General features: G+C 36.2%; 2 protein-coding genes across 2 annotated transcripts; both read left to right on the forward strand.

The window, feature by feature from the left end:
- Nucleotides 1-64: 64 nt before the first annotated feature.
- On the forward strand, nucleotides 65-18,727 carry LOC140882338 (protein CHROMATIN REMODELING 5). Its single transcript, XM_073288284.1, has 30 exons — nucleotides 65-513; nucleotides 938-1,624; nucleotides 1,758-1,825; nucleotides 3,726-4,169; nucleotides 5,158-5,382; nucleotides 6,509-6,592; nucleotides 7,052-7,111; nucleotides 7,226-7,329; nucleotides 7,520-7,571; nucleotides 8,216-8,279; nucleotides 8,583-8,676; nucleotides 8,794-8,881; nucleotides 8,961-9,095; nucleotides 9,922-10,113; nucleotides 10,214-10,281; nucleotides 10,662-10,755; nucleotides 10,901-11,025; nucleotides 11,117-11,180; nucleotides 11,436-11,648; nucleotides 13,286-13,528; nucleotides 13,618-13,728; nucleotides 13,846-13,932; nucleotides 14,072-14,254; nucleotides 14,486-14,566; nucleotides 14,652-14,885; nucleotides 16,001-16,156; nucleotides 16,244-16,421; nucleotides 16,591-16,772; nucleotides 17,119-17,551; nucleotides 17,800-18,727. The coding sequence occupies exons 2-30, from the start codon at nucleotides 973-975 to the stop codon at nucleotides 18,198-18,200; spliced, it is 5,115 nt and encodes a 1,704-aa protein (XP_073144385.1). The 5' UTR covers nucleotides 65-513; nucleotides 938-972; the 3' UTR covers nucleotides 18,201-18,727.
- A 1,797-nt stretch (nucleotides 18,728-20,524) lies between these two features.
- Nucleotides 20,525-23,921, forward strand: LOC140880526 (serine--glyoxylate aminotransferase). The gene is made up of 6 exons (XM_073285053.1): nucleotides 20,525-20,666; nucleotides 21,161-21,427; nucleotides 22,169-22,453; nucleotides 22,549-22,915; nucleotides 23,223-23,433; nucleotides 23,561-23,921. The coding sequence occupies exons 2-6, from the start codon at nucleotides 21,223-21,225 to the stop codon at nucleotides 23,696-23,698; spliced, it is 1,206 nt and encodes a 401-aa protein (XP_073141154.1). The 5' UTR covers nucleotides 20,525-20,666; nucleotides 21,161-21,222; the 3' UTR covers nucleotides 23,699-23,921.
- The last annotated feature ends 271 nt before the right edge of the window (nucleotides 23,922-24,192 follow it).

The following is a 24,192-nucleotide window of genomic DNA, read 5'->3' on the forward strand; positions in this document are numbered from 1 at the left end:
CTTAAACCGTGTCTTGTCTCTGTATAAAATTCGCAACACCAATGGGAAAAATAAATGAAAAGAAGCAAATTTCCTGTGTGTCTCTCTCTCTCTAGAAAAAACTAAAAACAGGCCCCTCTGTATCTTTCTCTCTCTAAAAAGAGTTTCCATTCCTCATCCGCACATCATCGAAATTACACAACACCAACAGGCGCCGAATATAATCCAGTTTACGTTTGTTCCTAATTAATCGATTCGTTTAATCCACTCCGCAATCGGCCTGCGGATTCGCGCCTCCAATCTGGTCCCGACGCCCCCGTATGTATATCATTCGTGAGCGAAAAACCTGAGCATCTGTGTACCGTTTTGAAAACCTCTGTTTCCCGCCGCCGGATTTACAGTTATTACACGTAATCAGTCTCCCGGGCTGCGCACGAGTGTAAGCCGTCGCGCGCCACTGGATTTACCGAAATACCCTTGACCGGATTGCTCGAATTCCCCCTCCCTTTTTTGTCGTGTGTGCTAACTGTGAAGGTTAGTTTTCCGGGAACAAATTTAACAATCATTTCGTCTGTTTCGACCCAGACGAGTTTCAGTTTGGATTAGGGTTTGCTCCGTCCTAGATTTAGGGTTTTTTTGAATCGGTTTTGGCCGTCGCCTTTCCTTACGTAGTTTCGGCGGATTCCAAGTGTTTAAGTGGCCGATCCATGTGTTTCACCTCGATTTTTTTTTTTTTTGTTAATTTGGATATCGATTACGTGGGCCATTCTTATAGTCGTTCAAATTCAAATTGGCGGACATAACCTTTCAGTAAACATTCACAATAAATATTCTTTTTCTCGATTCGTCTGCATCACTAAATGCTGTCATGCTCGCTGTGTATCATAATTTTCTGGAGAAGTTTATAAGCTTTCCTTGCTTTCAATTAGCTGTTGATATTCTGCTTTTCAATTTTTAGGTACTCTGTCAACGGTTCCATGTGAAGAGAAGTGCATGGCATATTTTAGGAATTTTCCAGGTGAAGTGATAGAACAGATTGAATTGAACGATAAAAACCATTCACAGCAGCTGACTGTTAATAGCAATAGAATACATGAGAATGTAGCCATGAACAACGAGGAACTACCAAAACCTACACCAAGTCACAATAATGGAGAAGATGAGGACAATCATTTGAGAGTAGGAAATACACAGTCACCTATGAGGAGAATGGCTGTGGGTGGGAAGTGGGGTTCGAGTTTTTGGAAGGATTGCCAGCCCACTGCATCACAGTCCGGGGAGGAGTCTAAAAGTGTTTCAGAATATAAAGGGTCTGATTTGGAGGAATCATCTGATGGCGCAGAAGACAGGATGGAATCTGAAAGCTATGGTACGAGACAAAAAAAAGTGACTGGCAAGGGACATCAAATTGTCCCTGCAGATGAGATGTTGTCTGATGAGTACTATGAGCAGGATGGAGATGACCACAGTGATACGCCAAATCATCGCAGAATTACAAACCAATCAAGTGGGTTTGGCTCGAGGCTGCCAACTCGACCTGTTGCTTCAAGTGGTATCATTGGGAAATCAAAATCGTCAAAGGCTAACAGGTATGGTCATGAAGATGCTGATTTCGAAGAAGAAGAAGACGACGACGACAGAGACGGTTATTTTCTTTCCGCTCTTGAATGTTTTGTGACAAATCTATATTTCTGTAATAAAATGATTGGTAACAAAAGACTGCTATTTGGTTTGTAGACATAATCAGTATCAAAATTAATCAGATTTCTTGTGCGCAGGAGATGACCCCGATGATGCTGACTTTGATCCTGATTTTGGGGCCGCCGGCGAGCACTGGGGGACCAAGGTTCTCTATAATTCACTGATGTTGCTGATGCATACATGCTATAGTTACAATTGTTGTGGCTTGATTGAAGGGCTGAGTGAGTTAATTAAATGTACACATATTTCTGGAACTATAATATGCCTTAGTGGCACTCTGTTTGCAGTCATTATGAAGAAATGTTATATTGGCTTCCCCTTGTGCTTCTAATATTGTTGCCATTTTTTGTAGATTCATTTCGCTTTTATGTTACTTTCTATTAGTCACTTTTAAACAACGTTATTTGCACATCCGAAACATAAAATTATAGTCTGCAAAAGTTGCTCTGGGTCTCTGTATTAAAAGTAGCACTTGTCTCGTATAGAGGACATGAGGTAGTAATAGTTTTCGTAGCAGGTTACATGAATTGTTGAATTTTTTTAATATGAAGGCATATTGGGCTATTTACTTCTCTTTTCCTTTTCCCCTGACCCCTACTGAAATGGTGACCTTGTTGGTGTAAGGAACGTTTATCATTCATGGAGAATGTATCAAGTTGCTAGGATGGAACTATGGTGCATACTTAGATGCGTGCAAATAGACAACACAACATTAGAATAAAGATAATAAAGTTAGGGTTGGTTGGAATTGTAATTTACTTGTTAAGAGACACGTCTGAAATTTTCTGATTCTTCTTGTACTAATGGGTCGGTACTTGTAGATGAGATCCTAGCTTATGGGTAATATCCAAATCATGCATCCAATGGTTCCTATTTTTACACATAGCCGTAATTAATTATATATTGTTGACGTGACAAATCACGAGACATTAGATATATCATTGGGGTAATACCCATTTGCTAGGTTGAAATCTACCGTCGGTACTGATGTGTAATTAATTTGTTTTGCCTAATATAAGAGCTTAGATGCTTGAAGGAAACCTAATGAGTACATTATGTGGATTAAAGAATGCGACAGTGTGAGGAAATTGATACTTTGAACGATAACAAAAAAACACACATGTTTCACCTAACTATTGTGATGGCGGTATATTTGTATATGAGTTTAACTACATTATATGTGCGTAGTACACATGTATGTGTAGGGGTGCAAATAGACAACATCACATTACTTGAGCTCGACTCGATTTTAATTTTGTGTGGGCTCAAGCTCAACTCGAACTTGATCGAGTATTAAATTTCGAGCTCTAGCTCGACTCGTGAAAATATTGAGTTACTCGAGCTTGAAAAGCTTAAAAATGTTCGTATCATAGTTTTAGGGGTAAAATTGTATATTCATATCACAAAGTTATCATTAATTTATATATCTTTTTTTTAAATTATAAAATAACATATAGTTACTTGAGTAGCTTGCGAGTAGAAACAATTAAAACTCGAACTTGACTCGATTGAAGAATCGAGCTCTACTCTAACTCGACTTGGGCTCTGTCAAATCAAATCTCGAGTCGAATTTTATCGAGTCACTCAAGAGCTACTCACGAGTAGCTTGACTCGCTTGCACCCCTATGAATATGAATCCACCAACATGTAGTTGGGACAATCTTGAAGAGTGGATGTGAGTTGCCTTCCGTCTTGAGAAGACATTATTTAAGTAGATTACACTTCTCATTAAAGTGTTCACAAATGCCACATTTTTTTGTCTTTGGGTTAATTTGTGGATCTGTGTTTTCTAAACCATGAATTTTGTTTTTTCGTTTTAAAAAGTTAAAGTAATTTTGCTTATTGAGCGGATCTGTTAGTTTTCTGTGTTTTGTAGTGGCATTCTTGGAGCATATGTCACAAGTTTGCCTTTTTTTTTGTTCTGCTTGGTAATAGCTCATTAATATGTGCTCAACTCTGCAGCATGTTCATTTTGAAAAAAAAAATTTCTGCAAGGTTTGAGGAGATTTATGTGATCTTAGGGACTTTTCTTATCTTATGTCCAGGATAGAGATGAAGATTGGGATGCTGAAGATTCTGATGAAGAAGATAATGTTAAGGATGATGATTTGGATATCTCTGAAGAAGATGACATCTATGTAAAGAAAACTAGGGCCAAGAATTCAGCGAAGAGTGGCCAAACTTTGAAGTCCAATAAGGAAAGATCATTTGGACAATCCGCTCGGCGAAAGGCAGGCAGAACTTTTATTGAGGATGACGAAAAGGAATCTTCTGCTGAGAACTCTGAATATTACAGTGACGGTGATTTTAGAAATGCAAGGAGAGATCCTACTGCACGTAGAAAGAATGGAAGTCGGTCTGTGTTGATGAAAACTTCTGTTCGGAACAATGAACCACGAACGTCAGGTCGTTCAGTGCGGAAAGTATCATATGTTGAGAGTGATGAAAGTGAAGATCTTGATGAAGGGAAAAAAACGAAGACACATAAGGTGTGTTAATGCCTTTGAATTCACAGTTAAACACTAGCACATAAGTTCATTAAGGCGATTGTAATTTATTATCACCATTGTATCGGTTTTTTTATTTGTTAAAGAGCATTATTTTGTGGTTTAAGTATTAAGTATTTAGAATTTTACCGCGGCCTTCTAAATTTAAAGACCTTATGTTCCATTATCAGTTAGGCTGACTTAATCTTACCATTTCGTCTTGGACCTTGATTATTAGTTCATACTGTTGATGGAAATGTAGTTTTGGTTTTTTCCGTTGAAGCTGGTCCATCAGTAGAAGTAATATAAGCTGTTGTAAATTTGTCAGTGTATGTGGAATCATTAATGGATTCTGATGATGTTTTTTCCCCTTTAGAATTTCCTTTCTTTTCAAATTAGACCGTAGAATCTAAATATGGGATATGTTTCAGTGAGTCACATTATACAACGGTTTTTTTTCTATCTTGGTATTTCTTTGCAATGCTGTTGACCTTTACTTTGTGGAACTGTTTTTATTTATTTATGTACATTAGTTTTTTGTTGTATCTTCTGAGTGACTTTTCTTGGCTTGTGAACATGCTAAGTTGAACGGTTTTGCTGTTGTAGTCTTTCCTTCTTAGAGTTGGCTTCCCATTATAAGGAAATGTTCATTTGGCTGTTATTAATGAAATGGACGGTTGATAGAATGTAGCAGATAGATTTGGAACTTTCACATACATATAATGGTAAAAGCAGCCATTGTTGCAGAATTTATTTGATGCACTTGTCTGGAATGTGATGATCAAAATAAATGATATGATTAGCAAAAGTATTTCTGTTGTAGAGATTGAGGACGTTATCTGACTTGTATCTTCATTACTGCTTGGCCTTTTTTTTTTGTTTTCTTTCCTTTGTTTTAGATTTGTTAAGATTCATTGATATATTACTAGTTTAGACCTTATTTGAACAAGTTCTTCCAGATGTTGTGTTGATTGCTATTATATTTGTCAAGGAGGAGATTGAAGAAGATGATGGTGATGCAATTGAGAAGGTATTGTGGCATCAACCAAAGGGTATGGCTGAAGAAGCTTTGAGAAGTAACAAATCAATTGAGCCTCTGGTTTTGAGCTATTTGTTGGACTCAGAACCAGATTGGAATGAGATCGAGTTTTTAATAAAATGGAAAGGCCAGTCTCATTTACATTGCCAATGGAAACCACTCTCTGAACTGCAGAATGTAAGTATTTTAAACTCCAGCTGCTGCAGTGACTCTTAACTCTGGTAGTGAGAGTTAATGTGAACTATTGTTTACAAAAGATATTCATAAACTGAAAAACATTGCCATTGGGTAATTGCAACCATTGAATTAACATACACCTTTGGCACCATGCACTAATAACAAATTTGGCACATTTCATCCTGAAAGTGGATTTTCTATCGTTAAATATTAATGCATTTATTTAAATTTCTTAAACTAAACAAACTTAATATGAACCTTATCATATAATTTATTTCTTGACAATATTTGATTATTAAGGAACTATTGTTATAATGTCGCTTCAACTTATTAGTAACTGTTAAGACTGTACACATATTTGTGTAAATATAAGATAGAAATTATTGTTCAATATACTTCACAAACAAAGAAATCGAACATTTGATCAACCAGCTCACGCCTATTAGATGGTGTCTTGTGCATGCTTTTTTTAATTTAATTTTATATTTATATTATAATTATAATGATAATTTTTAATTTTTAGATTACGATTTATAATTTTTTGTGTGGGAAATATTATAAAAATCACTGTAATGGAAAGAGAGGGTAGTGAACACAAGGTACATAAGAAAATATTAAGGGTTACATTAATTGAATGAATGTACGTAAATTTATGATTGTAGATTTATATTCAAATTCATTTGTTGAGGTAAATTAATTGAATTCAGCTGTAATTTTTATGATTGAATAAAATCCATATATTGCATGAACGGACACAATTTATTAACCTTATAATCAGACAAGTAAGATGAAATGAATTAAAATAAATAATTGAAAACATGTTATTGTACAGTTGTATTTATAATTAGTGTAAGAATATAGTTTTTATAAATTTAGAGTTATTTTTATTAATGTTTTAAGACAATATGATTGAACTTAATTTTTTTTCTTTTTCTTTTATTTCTAATACAAGTATAAGTGTCTTGACCATTTCTGAAGCTCAATTTTTGTGTTTTGATGTGCAATGTGACAAATCTAATTTTGGGATGCATTATGCCGATGGTGTGTATTTAGGTGGTGTAATTCTTTCTTGGTCATCTTTCTGTGATGTCCCGGAAGGATGCTTAATATTTTGGTGATTTTTCAGCTCAGTGGTTTTAAGAAGGTTTTAAATTACACAAAAAAAGTGATGGAGGATGTCAAGTATCGGAAGATGTTATCTCGTGAGGAGGTAATTTGATGATTATCTTTGTTCCAATTTTGAAATTAATGTGCGACTTGGTAATACTTAAGCGATGCGAATATTTTCTGGTAAAACGCTGTCTCTTTTTTGTTTGTGTAGGGGCATAATCTTTGGTGAGTAAGCATTTTACGTAGAGGATTAATATTTAGTTATATGTAAAGCTTGCCTGAAATTGGGAAAATATACTTGATCCTGTCTTTCAATGTGATTATGAATCTAGCAATTCTTTGTTGTGATGATGTTAAATATTATGAATATGTTTTTTTTAAGGTTACAAAATTATCGTTCCTTTGAATTTTGATCATGTTTATGTTGATGTGGACTTTCAAATTTTCTCGTTGTATGCCTGTGCTGTCATTTTCCTCTGCCATCATGAAGGCACAAGACATCTACCCTGTGCTAGCCTTCTTAGTTTGTTCTTTAACTGTCACTGTTATATGTCACTAGATTGAGGTAAATGATGTGAGCAAGGAAATGGACCTGGACATTATCAGACAAAACAGTCAGGTTTGCTTTTCTCACGCTTATATCTTTTAGGGCTTTATTATACACCATTAATTTCTATCTTACTTACATTTCTGTTACAAGCCTCTTGTGATTGGTTTTGAAATTCATACTTAGGTGGAGAGGGTGATTGCTGCCAGGGTCACCAAAGATAGTTTGGGTAATGTAGTACCAGAATATTTGGTCAAGTGGCGCGGACTCTCATATGCTGAAGCTACTTGGTAATTCCCACTTAATTTAAATGTGCCTCCATGTGCTTGATTCTTGTAATATGATCATATCTGTATTAACCTGCGTGGAGTCTGTTTTTAGGTGCGAAAGAAACTATCATCAGCTATTTTTCATGTTAAGCTATGTTTGTTCTTTGGAAAATGAGATTTGGAAGTTCTGCTTCATTGTGTCTTATTGCAGGGAGAAAGATGTTGATATTTCATTTGCCCAGGATGCTATTGATGAGTACAAGGTATGCATATGACATTCTCTTGGGAATCACCATTTTAATGATCTTTGCATTAAATGGGACTTTTGTTTTATTCTAATGATTTACAAATTTTGCCAAGTTTTTTTTATTTTTTTTATTTTTAATGATCCTACCATGTCTTAAAGATTTATTTATTTTTTCTTATATAATATATGAAATGTTGTCTTGTATAGACTGACGTTTTTATGTTGTTTTATTTATTATTATAACTATTTTACTATGATTTGAAGGACTTATGTGGCCATGCATTCATGGTTTGATTGGATCAGTCTACAAAAGAAAATGGAATAGTTCCATATTTTTTGGCTTTATAATTCTGATTTAGTTTCTTGGAACTGTGATCAGTCTAATTATGCCCATCTTCTTTTCAGGTTACTTTGTCTTTTTTTCTTACACCGATTCAGTTGTGTCTGTGTGTAGACATGTGAATATTTTTTTCTCAAGTTTTATTATGTATTTTGATTTTTGATTCAAGATCTTCTCTGCATATTTAGGCTGGTCTGCCTTGCCAATTATATGCCATACATATAAGTATCTAATATTTCCCTTGAATTCGTTCTACTATTGAATTGATTTTCTGAGTTTGCAATTAGTTCATCAAGATCATGATCTTTTCATGGAAGCAGGCTCGCGAGGTCGCCATTATGGTGCAAGGGAAGACTGTTGACTTCCAGCGGAAGAAAAGCAAAGGTTTGTCATTACACTTGTAAATCTCAAATTTCTGCTTTGATAGACCCATTGATGTTATCCATGATTGGTTGTATGAAACGAAAATAGTAGATTTACTATGAGCTTTGTGGCATCATATAGATGAAGAGTGAAATTATCAGAGGTCTGAGTCACTGAATGTCCCTGCATTGTCCTGTTGTTTTCTTGTATTATATCTTACTTGTTATTGTCAGTGAATTGTGATCATTCTTAATGTTTTTTTTTCTAAAAAAAATTTGTACTGCATGTTTATATATAATAATAAAGAATGCTTCACTCTCTCAGGAAGTCTCAGGAAGCTTGATGAGCAGCCCGAGTGGTTGAAAGGGGGAAAACTTCGAGATTATCAGCTCGAAGGTTTGAACTTTTTAGTTAACAGGTGCGGACTAGGCTCAATTTGGATTATTTGATGCAGGCTATGCAGCTATCTCGTCATGTTTCAATCACTAGCATTTCTCTTGAAGCTGTGCTGATCAGTGTCTCTTTTGCAGCACAGCTGGAGAAATGATACAAATGTAATATTAGCTGATGAAATGGGGCTTGGAAAAACTGTCCAGTCAGTTTCGATGCTTGGATTTTTGCAGGTACCTAAAACTTATCATGACAGTGAATGAAAACTTTTTCAAATGTATGTCAGCTATCCTTTCCTAATTGTTTCTGCAGAACTCTCAGCAAATTCCAGGACCATTTCTTGTGGTTGTTCCATTATCTACATTATCGAATTGGGCAAAAGAATTTAAAAAGTGGTTGCCAGAAATGAACGTTATTATTTATGTTGGAACTCGTGCTAGCCGTGAGGTTGGGAAGTTCTGTCTCTTCAAGATATATTTTATATCGCTTTGGAGTGGATTTCAATGCTTATTCAATAATATGTTGATGCTGTTGCATGGTTGATTCTGATTTATATTATTTTTTGTATTCATGCATGCTTGTGATTAATTGGAGCTTTTGAGGTTCTTTTATATTTATGTTTCTAGACTGTATTGGTTATTGTTTTTGATTGATTCTTCTCTGCCTGTGAAGGAAAAATTCTTTGGATTCTTGTGGATTGACACGACTTGCTTACATTCTCGTGATTTTCTTCGACTTTGATTAGAATGTTGATTGCGTTCTCTGTTGATCAGGAATTTTCACCATTTTTGAATTTAAGTTCCATATTTATGTTTCTTGTTCTGCAGCTTTGTACTTTTAACTTTTTCATTACTGTTTTATGAACACATTCTTTCCAAGTGTGTTTTTGATTTGGTAGCTTCAGCAATCGTTCATTGTAGTTGTTTCTAATGTCTCTCAGACCTCAGTGGACTCCAATTTTTATGTCTAATCATATATTGTTTTGAATTTGTAAACGGGATATTCTTAATGGACTGCAGAAATGCCATTTCCCGCTTCTGAAAGTTATTATTCAGTAACACTATTGTTGCCTTCTTCATCTCCATTTACCTGTATCTCATTTTAACTAGTTGAAAATTATAATGATTTAATTTAAGTGTTTCAAATTTAACCATTTGGGAAGGAGAATCTGGTTTGAAGCTTCAAAGAACTCTGATTAGATTATTCTGTGAAATTATCCTTTTTTTAAAAAAATGCTTCTTTGTCTTTTCTAATAGTCTTCATGCAATTGCAGGTGTGTCAGCAGTATGAATTTTACAATGATAAAAAATCAGGCAGAGTCACACAATTTGATACCTTGTTAACTACATATGAGGTTTTATTGAAAGATAAAGCTGTACTTTCAAAAATCAAGTGGAACTATCTTATGGTTGATGAAGCCCATAGGCTAAAGAACAGCGAAGCTTCATTGTACACATCATTATCAGTACGGCAAATTTCTTTATCAAAGTTACTGCTTTTGCTCTTATATATTATACCTTTAAAGAGTTTGTTTAAAAATGGTTTTTGATTTTTTTTTTTCACAGGAATTCAGCACGAAGAACAAGTTGCTAATCACTGGAACCCCACTGCAAAACAGTGTTGAAGAGCTTTGGTAATTAGTTCATGTTAATATACAATATGCCTCAGTGCACATTAAATTGATTCTCTCTTGAAGTGGTATTTCTCGATATATGGGTCTTAGTTGTTCAACAGAAGCTCGACTCTTTATTATACCCTCCAATTTTCTACCTTCTCTGACATATAATTTGGCGTGTTCCCTATCAAAAGAACTGTCCCTAAAAAAAACTTTTTAGAAGGTTGTACAGATTTTTTTGAGAAATTTGTTGAAAGTTTTTTCATTTATTTTCATCTATATTTTAATTTATGGCGATTGTTGAATGATACATTGTGCCAGATATGTTTTTTAATGACATTATTTTTGTTAATACCATTCTAAAGTCTATGGGTACATGTTTAATGTAAAATTGTCAGGGCTTTGCTTCACTTTCTTGATCCTGATAAGTTTAAGGTGAAGGATGACTTTGTGCAGAAGTACAAGAATCTTAGTTCTTTTAATGATATGGAGGTAAGAGGTTTTCTCTCGCCTCTTCCTTGTTTTTTTTTGGGTTCCTATTTGTCTATTTTTATTTTTTTTTTGTATTTCCGTGTGTCACTGAATGTTTGTTTAGTGCCATTGTGTTGTGAAATTATATTCTTTTCACTCTATATAGCTTGCTAATCTTCACATGGAATTGAGACCCCACATTCTTAGAAGAGTTATAAAAGACGTAGAGAAGTCTCTGCCTCCGAAGATTGAACGCATACTTAGGGTTGAGATGTCCCCGCTGCAGAAACAGTACGCACCTTTTGAACTATATCTTTTGTTTTGCTTGAAAGATTACCTTGACAACACCCTTACTTTCTATTGCCAATGGTTTTCTTATCAGGTACTACAAATGGATTTTGGAACGCAACTTCCATGATTTGAATAAAGGAGTTCGAGGGAATCAGGTTAGTGTTCATAAACTTTCCTTGACGTGTTAGGAGAATTGTTTCTTGGAATCACTTTGTTGGATTTCAATTACCTTTTTGTCTGGTTGTATTTTTATGCCTGTACTTTGCTACCATAACCCTAGACTCCTCGCAATTGATTAGGTCTTCTATGAAAAAATATCATCAATTAAGTGTGTCAATATAAGCTTGTTGGTTTTCTTCTACATGAAAACTGCTATGACAGGACTTATAATGATCCTCAAATTCATGCAGGTTTCGCTTTTAAATGTTGTGGTGGAGCTGAAGAAATGCTGCAATCATCCGTTTTTGTTTGAAAGTGCTGACCATGGTTATGGCGGGGATGCAAATTTCCTTGGTAGCTCTAAAGTGGAACGAATAATTCTAAGCAGTGGGAAGCTCGTTCTTCTTGATAAGCTGCTCAACAGGTTGCATGAGACAGGTCACCGTGTTTTGATATTTTCTCAGGTTCGTGGAATTTTGTTATATACCTTGGTATCTTGCTGCTATTAGCAAATATAATACTGTTTTTCTTTCGCAATATTTTTCCTGTATTACTCGTGTTTATCTTTGGAACATAAAATGAAATGTTCAGCAACTGAAATTGAGAACACTCTTGAAATAACTTGTTTATCTAAAAATCTTTTTGAGCTTCGTGATGTCATGCCAATTATGAATTATGATGGGAAGCCGTACCTGATTTGTCTTATCCTCACTGAGTTCAGATGCTTGCTATTGTTAAGCAGTTAGAGCCTACACAATCATAGATATATCCCCATGTAATTACTGTAGTGCCCTTACCCGAGCCACCACGAAACAGACTAATAAACATGCATAATTAGACTTAACAACAACAAATAAAAAGCGGAAACAACTTAAGTACTTTTACAACCCCAAACGAAAACACGGTTGATAATATCAATTTTAAACATTAATACAATCACAACAGAAATCAGAACTCTGCACGAGAAACCAAACAACTTCAACTGGATCACCACCGAGAACTCAACTGCTTTAGCCACTGCCCTTGTCGTCCGATCAGCCCAACCTAGGACCTGTCCCATGGAATGAGGTGTCCAAGATGAAAACAAGGACGTGAGCGAAAATCGCCCAATACGAGAATGCACGAGCATACAAACCGATATGATGCATGCAAATGCGATATGCTCGAATTTCAAGCATCAAGTCTAGAATCTCATGCTCAGTCTAGAGGCGCCTGAGTGTGAGATTCTAGACTTGATCCTTGATATCCGAGCATATCGCATTTGCATGCATCATATCGGTTTGTATACTCGTACATTCTCGTATTGGGCGATTTTTGCACACGTCCTTGTTTTCATCTTGGACACCCCATTCCATGGGTCATGTCTTAGGTTGGGCGGATCAGACGCGGCCAGGGCAGTGGCTAGAGCAGTTGAGTTCTCGGTGGTGATCCAGTTGAAGTTGTTTGGTTTCTCGTGCAGAGTTCTGATTTCTATTGTGATTGTATCAATGTTTAAGATTGATATTATCATCCGTGTTTTCGTTCGGGGTTGTAAAAGTACTTAAGTTTTTTCTGCTGTTTATTTGTTGTCTAATTATGCATGTTTATTAGTCTGTTTCGTGGTGGCTCGGGTAAGGACGCTACAATTGCCCAAAATTGGTTGTAACTAGTTGCCATATGCTCTGGAGTATTCCTGTTTTCTAGTAGTCATTTTACTTTTGATACCTTTGTCGAGGATAACTGTAAATTCATTGGTAGGCGCTGTAGGATTTTGAAAACAGTGTTGCTTTTTATACAAATAATTGATTTCGAAATTTTGTCTGACCAAGTCAACAGCTGTTACTTTGTGTGTGAAATGCTTAGAAATGCATTTTGAAAATTTACTTGTGAGGATAAATTAATTTATTTTCCTTCATCTCATGGGACAGTAAGACATTTTGTTTAGTCATAACTTCCCATAGCCTTCTTCTAAGGGGCGTGAGTGTGGTGTTTTTTTAAAGGTCAAGGTGCAGCTATTTGAATGTTTAATTTCATTATTGTCAACCTGTTAAATATCTAGCTTGGACTTTCAAAAGTCATGCCTCAGTACTAAAAAATCAACTAATGTTTTATTCCCCCTCAGATGGTAAGGATGTTGGATTTACTGGCTGAATATTTATCAATCAAAGGATTCCAATTTCAAAGACTTGATGGTAGTACGAAGGCTGAGTTGCGTCAGCAGGCTATGGATCATTTTAATGCTCCTGGGAGTGAGGATTTCTGTTTTCTTCTTTCCACTCGTGCCGGTGGATTGGGTATTAATCTTGCGACTGCTGACACAGTTATTATTTTCGATTCTGATTGGAATCCGCAAAATGATTTGCAGGTTCGTGAAAGTTTATAATACTCCTGCTCTATATATTCTAAGAGTTGTTTGTTTGCATTAATATTTTAGTTTTGGTTTTGTTAACTAAGGCCATGAGCAGAGCTCATAGAATTGGGCAACAAGATGTGGTGAACATTTATCGATTTGTTACAAGCAAGAGTGTTGAGGAAGATATCTTGGAGAGGGCGAAGAAAAAGATGGTAAGCTTTAAGTGGAAGTTTATACTCTGTATGTTATGCTTACTTTTTTTTTTGGGGTGTGTACACTTCTTAAGAATGCTATAATGTGGATTTACATCTTTGCTATTTTAATTTTAGGTCCTGGACCACCTTGTTATTCAAAAACTGAATGCTGAAGGTAGACTGGAGAAGAAGGAGTCGAAGAAAGGAAGTTCATTTGATAAAGTACTTTTGTGAACTGAACCACTTGTGTTGATTTTCTATTGCTATAATCATGTGTGCGTTGTGTTTTGTGATTTTTCCATATTGCTTTCTAAGGAGTATATTTGATCTGTGGGTTCCTACTTTACTGTTTGTTGTTTAGAGTGAGCTTTCTGCAATTCTGAGGTTTGGGGCCGAGGAACTTTTTAAGGAAGACAAAAATGACGAAGAAAGCAAGAAAAAACTTTTGAGTATGGATATTGATGAGATTCTTGAAAGAGCGGAGAAGGTTGAAGAGAAAGCAGCTGAAGGAGGAGAAGGGAACGAATTGTTGAGTGCTTTTAAGGCAAGTTAATTTGAACTCTTCTTTTGAGCGGTTGATTATTGCACATTCCTTTTTAGTATTTTATGACACCCATTACTTTTTTGTTACTGAGATCGGATGAGCAACTCAATTTTCTTGATTGATCTGCCTTGCTTTACTTCAAATAATCAAAGTCTTTTCCTATATGCAAAATTTGATTTTATCTTTGAATTTTACTCTCATTTACCTGTTATCTAATCTCTCCTTGTGTAGGTGGCTAATTTCAGTAGTGCTGAAGATGATGGGACATTTTGGAGCCGCATGATAAAACCTGAAGCTATCTCGCAGGCTGAAGTATGGAAATCACTCTGATGCATGCATGTTGATTATTTTAACTATTTTCAAATGATGAGTTTTTGTTGTTCTGTCTCTCTTCTAGGATGCTTTAGCTCCACGAGCAGCTCGAAATATTAAAAGTTATGCAGAGGCTATACCACCTGAAAGGGTTAACAAACGGAAGAAGAAGGGTATGGAGCCCCCGGATAGACTTTCAAAACGTCGGAGAGCTGATTCTGGTTATTCTCTTCCTGTGCTTGAGGGTGCTACTGCTCAAGTAAGAGGATGGTCTCATGGAAACTTACCCAAGAGAGACGCAACCCGATTTTTTCGAGCGGTAAAGCCAACGTCATTCAGTAGTCTAGACGGTTTTTATACATAAAGATACTTATGTGGCTAAAAAATATAGTTTCCGATAGTTTTCCTGGGCCAATTCTGTTCCTTACTCTTGTTCTTTTATATATCTACAATTACAATTACAACATGCAAACCCTTTATATTCCCCCCCTCTCTTTTTTATCTGTAAATAAAATTCACTGATAAAAATATTTAGATGCGCACTGAGCATATAACCCTGGGATTTCAGTCAAGCCATTTACACCCCCTTCTCGTTTTCAGTAGCTGGTTTCTTTTGCTATTAAAATTACATGAACGAGAAATGACTCGTTACCTTGTGGATTCAATCGTCTTTCCATTGTCCTCGAGTAATAATTATCTTGGCATTTCAGTGAATGACGGGTAAGCTAGTTAATTAGCGCAATAGCTAATGATTTCAGCATAGATTACAAGTTTAATAATGCCAAAATATCTCTGTTTAAACTACTTACCCGTCATGATTTTTTGGTTCTCTATTTATTTTGTTTGAGATGTGTTAATCTTGTTATTCTCCTGTGTTATGTGAGTTTACTGCCCGACTGCTTGGATTATGATTTTGTTGTGCGTTCACGCACACTGGCATAGCAATTGTAAGATTTTTCAATTGATTCGTTCTTTTCTTGAGGCATAATTGATGTTCAGCCTGTCAAGTCCATTGACTTATATAATTCAGGAGTTATATGCAAGCTTGATAGAATCAGTTCTCTGTAGTTTTAACTATTATTGAGTACCAAGGCTTGGTAAGAAATTTTTTTTTGTTTTTTTCATAGAACTTGGAAGTTATTATGCTTATAGTTTTCTAAAACCAAGAAATGAGATAAATTGTAATGGTAAGTTATTTTTTGAGCGGAATTTTGAAAGCATGTTAGATGTCTTCAAATATGTGAAAAATTGATAAAATATGTAGGCTTTTGAATTTTTCGGACCAATTAAAACTAATGAGATAGTACTAGTGTTTTTTTTTTCTTTTTGAGCAGATAAGTATTTCAAATCTCTCTCTTCCAAATCATCTTTCCTTTAGTTTTTTGTTCTTCTTGTCAATTGTGTAACCTATCTCTTATCAATGGCTTCAATCAGGTTAAGAAGTTTGGAGATGATAGCCAAATCGGATTGATCGCGTTAGAAGTTGGTGGAGTAGTTGAAGCTGCTCCAGTGGAGGCACAAATTGAGCTTTATGATGCTTTGATTGATGGATGTAGAGAAGCAGTAAAAGGAGAGACACTTGATCCAAAGGTTTGCGCCTTGTAATTTATCTGCTGTTTTGTAGGTTCTATCAGTACTCTGGTAAGGTTGCTGAAACTTTTATCGCTTTATCATTAGGGGCCTCTATTGGATTTTTTTGGTGTGCCTGTAAAAGCTGATGAAGTTTTATGCCGTGTTGAAGAACTTCAACTTCTTGCCAAGAGAATCAGCCGCTATGAAGATCCTATTTCTCAATTCAGAGCGCTTGCATATCTCAAACCTGCCACATGGTCTAAAGGCTGTGGCTGGAATCAGAGTGAGTGAATATTTCATTGCTGTTTTGGCTAGTCTATTTATTTCCATTCCAACTCAGCATAATTTTTTTCTTTACCGGAAGGGTTTGGTTGTCTTACTTTGCTTATTGTGGAGAAATGTTGTTCCCAATTTTAAATGGTTTTGTAATTTTTCCCTATTTGTATCGTTAGAGGACGATGCAAGGTTGCTGCTTGGTATTCACTATCATGGATTTGGCAATTGGGAAAAGGTAAGATTAGATGAAACACTTGGCCTTACTAAGAAGATTGCTCCTGTTGAACTTCAACATCACGAGACTTTCTTACCTCGAGCTCCCCAACTGAAAGAACGAGCAGCACAACTTTTGGAAATGGTAGGTTGATTATTTTTAATAACCTTCAGTCCCCATGTCTCAGATAATTTTGAATTTCTATTATTTTGTTCTTTCTGCACTTTTGTTGAATCAAAAGCTCGTTACTGCAGAAATAATTTCCCAGTCTAATTTTTCAGCCCGCAATTAACTTCTGTAAATATGTTTCTTTGCTTTAATGGCTCACAACTCAAAGAAAACATTCTCTACCGATAGAATACTATAGCACAGTAGCTATTATGGGGTTGGAGAGGATCATTTGGGGCACTATTTTGTTTGGTATTATCTATCATCACTCCAATTTGGTTGGCTAACTATGCTATTAACTGCTTGCATAATCTGGTTTCAGGAAGTTGCAGCTGTTGGGGGAAAGAATTCAAATGCAAAAGTGGGCCGTAAGAATGCAAAAAAACAGAAAGAACTTCCCTTGTCGCGGGGAAAAGGCAGACTAGGGAAATCTGATTCTCCTGGAAATGGTCGAACCAACAAAAGTAGAGCTTTGAAATCCCAGAAGACTGAACCATTAGTGAAAGAGGAAGGTGAGATGTCTGATAATGAAGAAGTTTATGAGCAATTCAAGGAAGTAAAGTGGATGGAATGGTGTGCGGATGTCCTGATAGACGAAGAAAAAACTTTGAGAGGTCTCCAAAAACTTCAGTCTATTAGTGCAACTCTACCCAAAGAGAAGGTGCTTTCCAAAATTAGGAATTACTTGCAGCTTCTTGGTCGGAGGATTGACCAGATTGTTTCAGACTATGAGCAGGGGCCTTATAAGCAAGAAAGTAGGTCGTCGTATCTATTTATCTTTCTTTTTTCATGCTGTTTCCATCTATTGCTCGCTATTAGTCATGGATGTCTACTTGCATCCAGAAGTTGGGGGAAGGGGAGGGGCCTAGACATGGGATCAGGAAGGAACTGTTTTAGGAAGGGAAAAAATTGGTGGTAATGTAAATAATGGATAATAGATGTCCTATGGTTTATTTCTGTGCTTCAGGGCAGAAACATTAAACAGATATATTTCCTTTTGCAGGGATGACCACACGATTATGGAATTATGTATCTACGTTTTCTAATATGTCTGGTGAGAAACTTCAACAAATTTATTCCAAACTTAAACAGGAGCAACACGTTGCTGGAGGCGCGGGACCATTTCACATCAATGGTCAAGCTGCAGCATTTATGCAGAGGGATCTTGACGTGGGTAAATTTGAAGCTTGGAAACGGAGGAAAAGAGCTGAAACAGATTCTTCTCATATTCAGAATCCGTATCAAAGATCCACTGGTAATGGGACGCGGTTACCTGATTCAAACTCTTCTGGGATTTTGGGACCCCCGCCATCTGATGGCAGGCAATTTAGTAATGGACGGCCTTACAGAATGCAGCCGGCTGGCTTTCCCTCAAGGCAAGGTTTCTCATCTGGTACCAAGTAAATGTGGAAGGACATTATTGAATGCTAGAGGACTCCAATTGTGGAGCAAGACCAACTCATTGTTCCAATGGCTTTATCTGCTATGGAGACTGGAGGTCTTTGCTGTCTGATTTTGTTACCGTTGAGAAGAACAATTTTTTAGAATCTTCTCCGAGCTTGGTGGGATCTCTTGATCTGAAGACACTTAGAAGTTGCCAGACAGCACCACTGGTTTGGGCAAGTGAAAGCAGAACAGTCCTGTACACAACCTAATGTTGATGAGGGTGGCATGAGAAAGCAACATTCCTCGAAGATGGAAATCTTCTATTAAAATAAATTTACTTCTGTTTCTTCTCATTTATGGAGGATACTAATTTTTTTCACATATATAGTGCATAGTCTAAAGGACGCGTAAACTATTCGCGATACATGGTGCAAGGAAATTTTGTACTAGTGACACTTTTATAAAGTGTAAATCACAGTTTTGGTTGTTGACTACTAAATTCTCATCAATACTAGTTTCTAAATTACATATTTAGTTTAATTTTATCGTTGTGTGGTTTCTTGTATGTTAGTCGATGTTAAATACATCTCGTCTTTACCACATCATTGAAGTTGATGCTTGCCATGGGTTCTAGTTTGAATGATGTGTATACAACGGGATTTTCGGTAGTCCACTTGCCTGTTCCTTTCTTGCTTTCTGGTGATTAAGATTTCCAGTTTGCAGGATGATCACATGTTGCTGTGCAACTTTTTACAGGTAAACTTGAAAGAGATTTTCAGTTCTGCACCTACATTAAATCTGTATTTTGTCAAACATTAACTTTACTGAGATCTAACACAGCTGATTGGAATCATCAACGGAGGTTTGCGGAATTGATCGGGTGGGACCTTGCTTCTGTTTCGATGAGGTGATTATGTGCTACAATATTTTAAGTTGTCATGCTAGGTGATAAGCTAGACCACCAAACGTGTCTTAAAAAAGAACTTTAAATTAGAAGTTTTTTTAACTTATTGCAGGCTACGTATGATTCTCAACTATTTTGTTGTATTAATCTTTCTATATTTTTATTGGATTTCGTTGTGGATAAGGCCTGTGACTGGAATCATTGTCAATGCTCAGAAAGAAGGCTGGTGGCATAAGCACAATTGAGATTTGGAACCATGATTCTGGCGCTTTGGTCGAAGAGTTCTTTCATCCATATATATGGGATGCAACTAATATATTCTCTAAACTTTCGTCACTGTTTATTTCCTAAAATATTCACTTGTGAATATAAAGTTGTTCTTTTAGTTTTTCCCTCTGTTTTTCTTTTTCTTTTTTTTTTAAACTGAATTTTTTATATTTGTTGTCATATAATAATATAATTCAAAACTATGCTAGAACCAATTTGCTTTGTACACGTAACTCATTTTAAGCAATAAATTATTGGAGATGCATGCATGTCAATTAAAGCTCAACTTCTAAAGGATGTTTTTTTTTTTTTTTTTTGTGTTTTCCGAAAGCCCGAAAAAAAAAAGGAAGAGAACTTCTTACGTCCACAAATCACACGTGAAATTATCTTTAATTTTGCACACTTCTCGAATAATATAAATTCATTCTTATCAATGACGCATTGACACTTAATCCTTCAAATATTATCCATCACGTTATTAATTATTAGGAGGACAAGCGAGGCCCAATTTTACATAGTGGCAAAGAAACTTACAATTGGTTGGTTTAACAGCCTCACATAAAAGATATTGTACCCAAAATTAGAAAAATACAACAAAACAAAACGGAATCCTTGGTGTGACTTGCTTACCATAGGAACAAAGTGTGGTGCAAAACCCCTCTATCTCTTTATCTTTCCCTATAGTTTCCCACCTCAAGCACAAATCCTTCTACCACTTTCCTTTTCAATTTAGCCCCTTAATTCTTTCTTCTTTCGTATTTGTGACATTCCCACCATCTTATTTTCATTTTAGGTGTACGTACTAATTTCAACATTGTGATAAGTTAACAAGAAATTTCAAGCCTACACCGTTGAACATATCCATTTCTTGACCATTTTTATTCAATCATCGGACCAAAAAACAAGTGAAAGAGTATTAACAATTGTTGTTTGAGTAACACCATAACAAAAAACAAAAAGTTGTTTGAGTAACATGATATTATAAAATTCTTAAACCAATTAATTTTCTTGATTTTGTGAACTCGGCCTGCTGATGTCATGAGATTCTATCATTTGCATATGTATTTGATAAATGTCCACTCGCGTTCTTGAGGCAATGTCAAGGACCAAACTACAATAGACGGAAAAGGGAATAGATTGTAATATAAGGGCGTGATTGCTAATATATCTCCTATTTCCACGTGGCATCATGGGACAGGCGTGATTCTCCCGCTCTGTTATAATAATTTGCTCCCACTTCTTTGGTCTTTTCATCTCCACACTTTCTTCCCTGCTCTCTTGGGATAGTGGTTGTTTTCAGAGTTTGGGCTAAGGTAAAAAAATGACCCATGATTCTTCGCCATGTTTCTTGAAAATTTATTCTGTCTGTGCCATGCATGATCAAATCCGGGAAAGTGAAGAATAACGTATTGATGATAGGAGAGGGTGAAAAAAATCACATTTTTATCGGAAAAATATATTTTTTTTCAGTTCAGAGGATGTTAATTCGGGCCCGGCATGCCATTCATCTTGCAAAGTTTTGAAGCGCACTACATGGGATTTAATAATGTTTTAGACAGTCATAGTAATCGACGAAGTGTTGTTGTTTATGGTTGTGTAGGAAAGTGACAAATACCTTTGTATCTGTCGCTTTTAATTTACTTGGCCCTGAGTGAAATTTAGTGCAAAATTTGAAACTAGAAAACGAATGCTTAGCATGTTTATGTGAAACACTGACTTTGGTTAACTTGGAGGAATTTTGGGCTTTACAGGTGTTGGATGTATAGATATCTTTGTACCATGTTGTTGATTTGTTTTAGCATTGCAGGGACTGTCACTGTGCAGATAGGGCCTTTGGCACTTTTTTGGGTTCTTTTTTAAGGGGAGGAAATGGACTATGTGTATGGACCAGGAAGAAACCACCTCTTTGTTCCGGGACCTGTCAATATCCCGGAACAAATCCTTCGTGCCATGAACCGAAACAACGAGGATTACCGCTCGCCGGCTATTCCGGCACTTACAAAAACTCTGCTGGAGGACGTGAAGAAGATTTTTAAGACAACTTCTGGGACCCCTTTTATCATCCCCACCACAGGTATCATGCCTAAACGACTAACTATAGTCGGAAGAATTTGAGGTTGCGCTTGGATTAAAGTATTTCAAATCCATAGATTTCGATTATTATTTTAGTGTTAACAATGAAGCATAGTGAAATCTTAAATTCATTACTTAATTATTTACGCATTTCTTAGATTGATTAAAATGGATTCCAATTCGCCACTATTGGATAACTTAAAATTCATTCTAACTATCATGAATAATCATACAAACATAAAAGAAGTGGATTTGATGTTTACGGTGTTCCTTCTCTAAACAACAAAATTGCATTTGAAATCCATGGATTTGAAATACTAAGCGCAACCTGAAAGTTTGGTGTGTGTTTTCTTGATTAGAGACTGGCAGGTTTGGTAACCTTAGCTATATCCATGTTATGATTCCTTAAGTAATCATCTCCATTTAAATTAGGAGTGGGATCATAATATTTGTCTTGCTCAAATCATATCGTTCAAATTTGTTCATTGAGCCACCACCCATGTGATGCAGTGGCATAATCCTTTGAGAGGCCTAGTTGAAAGCATCACGAGAACCAAAAAAAAAAATTGTTCATTGGCATATATTGATAAGAATGATCCATTGAAATATAGGCCCACATGAAAATGGAAAACATTTGCCTTCTTGGTGGAGACTCGTAGATTTTGGTAAAAAAATAATTCCAAAATGCCAAAGTTTTTGTCCCCCCATTTGGTTTGCTAAGGGAAGTTATTGTCTTGGGCAGGCACTGGTGCGTGGGAAAGCGCACTAACAAACACTCTGTCTCCTGGTGATCGAATCGTGTCTTTTCTGATCGGTCAGTTCAGTTTGCTGTGGATCGATCAACAGCAACGCCTCAACTTCAATGTTGATGTTGTTGAAAGTGAATGGGGTCAAGGTGCTAACCTTGATGTTTTAGCCTCCAAAATAGCCGAAGATAAGGATCATACAATCAAGGCCATTTGCATTGTGCACAATGAGACAGCAACTGGAGTTACTAATAACTTGGCTACGGTTAGAAAAATACTTGGTATGTATTTTAGGTTAACAAGGAGAATTTGAATCATCTCCCGAATACTCAGCTCTGTTATTGTGATCTTAACGTGATTCTGAAATAAATTCCAGATAACTACCAACATCCAGCACTCTTTCTAGTGGATGGAGTGTCGTCCATTTGTGCGCTTGATTTCCGCATGGACGAGTGGGGTATAGACGTGGCTCTTACCGGTTCACAGAAAGCGCTCTCACTTCCAACGGGTTTAGGTATCCTTTGCGCAAGCCCCAAGGCCATAGAGGCCTCTAAAACTGCAAAGTCACTCAGAGTTTTCTTTGATTGGAAAGACTACTTGAAGTTCTATAAGTTGGGAACATATTGGCCTTACACCCCATCTGTCCAACTTCTCTATGGGCTAAGAGCTGCGTTGGATCTCATTTTCGAGGAGGGGCTTGACAATGTTATCGCGAGGCATGGTCGTCTTGGCAAAGCAACAAGGTACGTCAATTCACTCTTGATGATGTAAAAACACTGGTTACCATCTTTCGCAATCACATTATGTGTCTACTGATGACTATTCATTCAGTTTTGTATGTTTCTTCGAATCAAGAGCACAATTTGTCATTGAGTTCTACAATTAAAAGTTTTGAGTTGTATCGTTACCATGAGCTTAAGCTTAGGTACAGGCACAGCAATAACTCTTCAACACTCAGTTAGGCTGTATTGCATATATGTTCATAGTGTGACATGTGTAAACATTCAAAGCTAAATCAATGAGGTTTCTGCTTTTATCCTGAAAACTCAGACTTGCAGTGGAAGCATGGGGCTTGAAGAACTGCACCCAAAAGGAAGAATGGTACAGTGACACAGTCACTGCTGTGGTTGTTCCATCCTACATAGACAGCTCGGAGATCGTTAGACGGGCATGGAAGCGGTACAACCTTAGTTTAGGCCTTGGACTCAACAAGGTTGCAGGGAAGGTTTTCAGAATCGGTCATCTTGGAAACGTCAATGATGTATGTTATCTTTTCCCATTACACGACATTGCCAAAATATCATTTAGTACATGCTCGGCCTTTCCTTATCGCACATTTCTTTGATTCGTCGAGTGAAGTAAGAGATTCTTGCATTTGTATGTTGCAGTTGCAACTACTAGGTTGTCTTGCTGGGGTGGAGATGATACTCAAGGACGTCGGTTATCCAGTGAAGCTCGGTAGCGGGGTGGCGGCTGCCAGTGCATACTTACAAAACTCAATTCCCCTGATTCCTTCAAGGATTTGATTCAGTGCTTTGGATCATGCAAATGGTTTTCTTTTATACTGTAAAAATTTGCAATATGTCATGTGTACTGCTGGACTGAATGCTTTGTATCTTGAAGTTCTTGTTTATGGACCTTTAATTTGTATCTTTCTAATGCTTAAATTCCCACCAAGGTTCAAATTTGGTGTTGGGGTAATGTTTGACCAATATATTATGACAAGAAATATATACATGTGTGTGTATATGTATGGTGCGACCACTGAAACGGCCGACAATTAATTAAAATTTGAGTTTTTAGTAATTTAATGTCATTTGAATAAAAGTCATAATGTTGTTGAAAACGAAATTGATCAAGTGGATCAAATGGGAGTCAGCAGAAAAGGCCCAATCAAATGATTTTTTTTTTTTTGAAATGATTTTATTTATAAAAAAAATCAAATGATAAATTTTAAAAAACAACAATGGAAACCATATATTCTATAATTTGTCATTCAATTGGGGAAATGAGATGCTAC

This window comes from Henckelia pumila, chromosome 2 (genome assembly GCF_033568475.1).
Source record: "Henckelia pumila isolate YLH828 chromosome 2, ASM3356847v2, whole genome shotgun sequence".
NCBI classification, from domain to species: Eukaryota; Viridiplantae; Streptophyta; class Magnoliopsida; order Lamiales; family Gesneriaceae; genus Henckelia; species Henckelia pumila.

Excerpts from the sequence above, each read along its gene's own strand:
- LOC140882338 (XM_073288284.1), top strand. The coding sequence starts at position 973 with ATGGCATATTTTAGGAATTTTCCAGGTGAAGTGATAGAACAGATTGAA. Across the intron at positions 4,170-5,157 it reads AAAAAACGAAGACACATAAG|GAGGAGATTGAAGAAGATGA; the intron begins GTGTGTTAATGC and ends ATATTTGTCAAG. Across the intron at positions 16,773-17,118 it reads CAGCACAACTTTTGGAAATG|GAAGTTGCAGCTGTTGGGGG; the intron begins GTAGGTTGATTA and ends ATCTGGTTTCAG.
- LOC140880526 (XM_073285053.1), top strand. The coding sequence starts at position 21,223 with ATGGACTATGTGTATGGACCAGGAAGAAACCACCTCTTTGTTCCGGGA. Across the intron at positions 21,428-22,168 it reads TTTTATCATCCCCACCACAG|GCACTGGTGCGTGGGAAAGC; the intron begins GTATCATGCCTA and ends TGTCTTGGGCAG. Across the intron at positions 22,916-23,222 it reads CGTCTTGGCAAAGCAACAAG|ACTTGCAGTGGAAGCATGGG; the intron begins GTACGTCAATTC and ends CTGAAAACTCAG.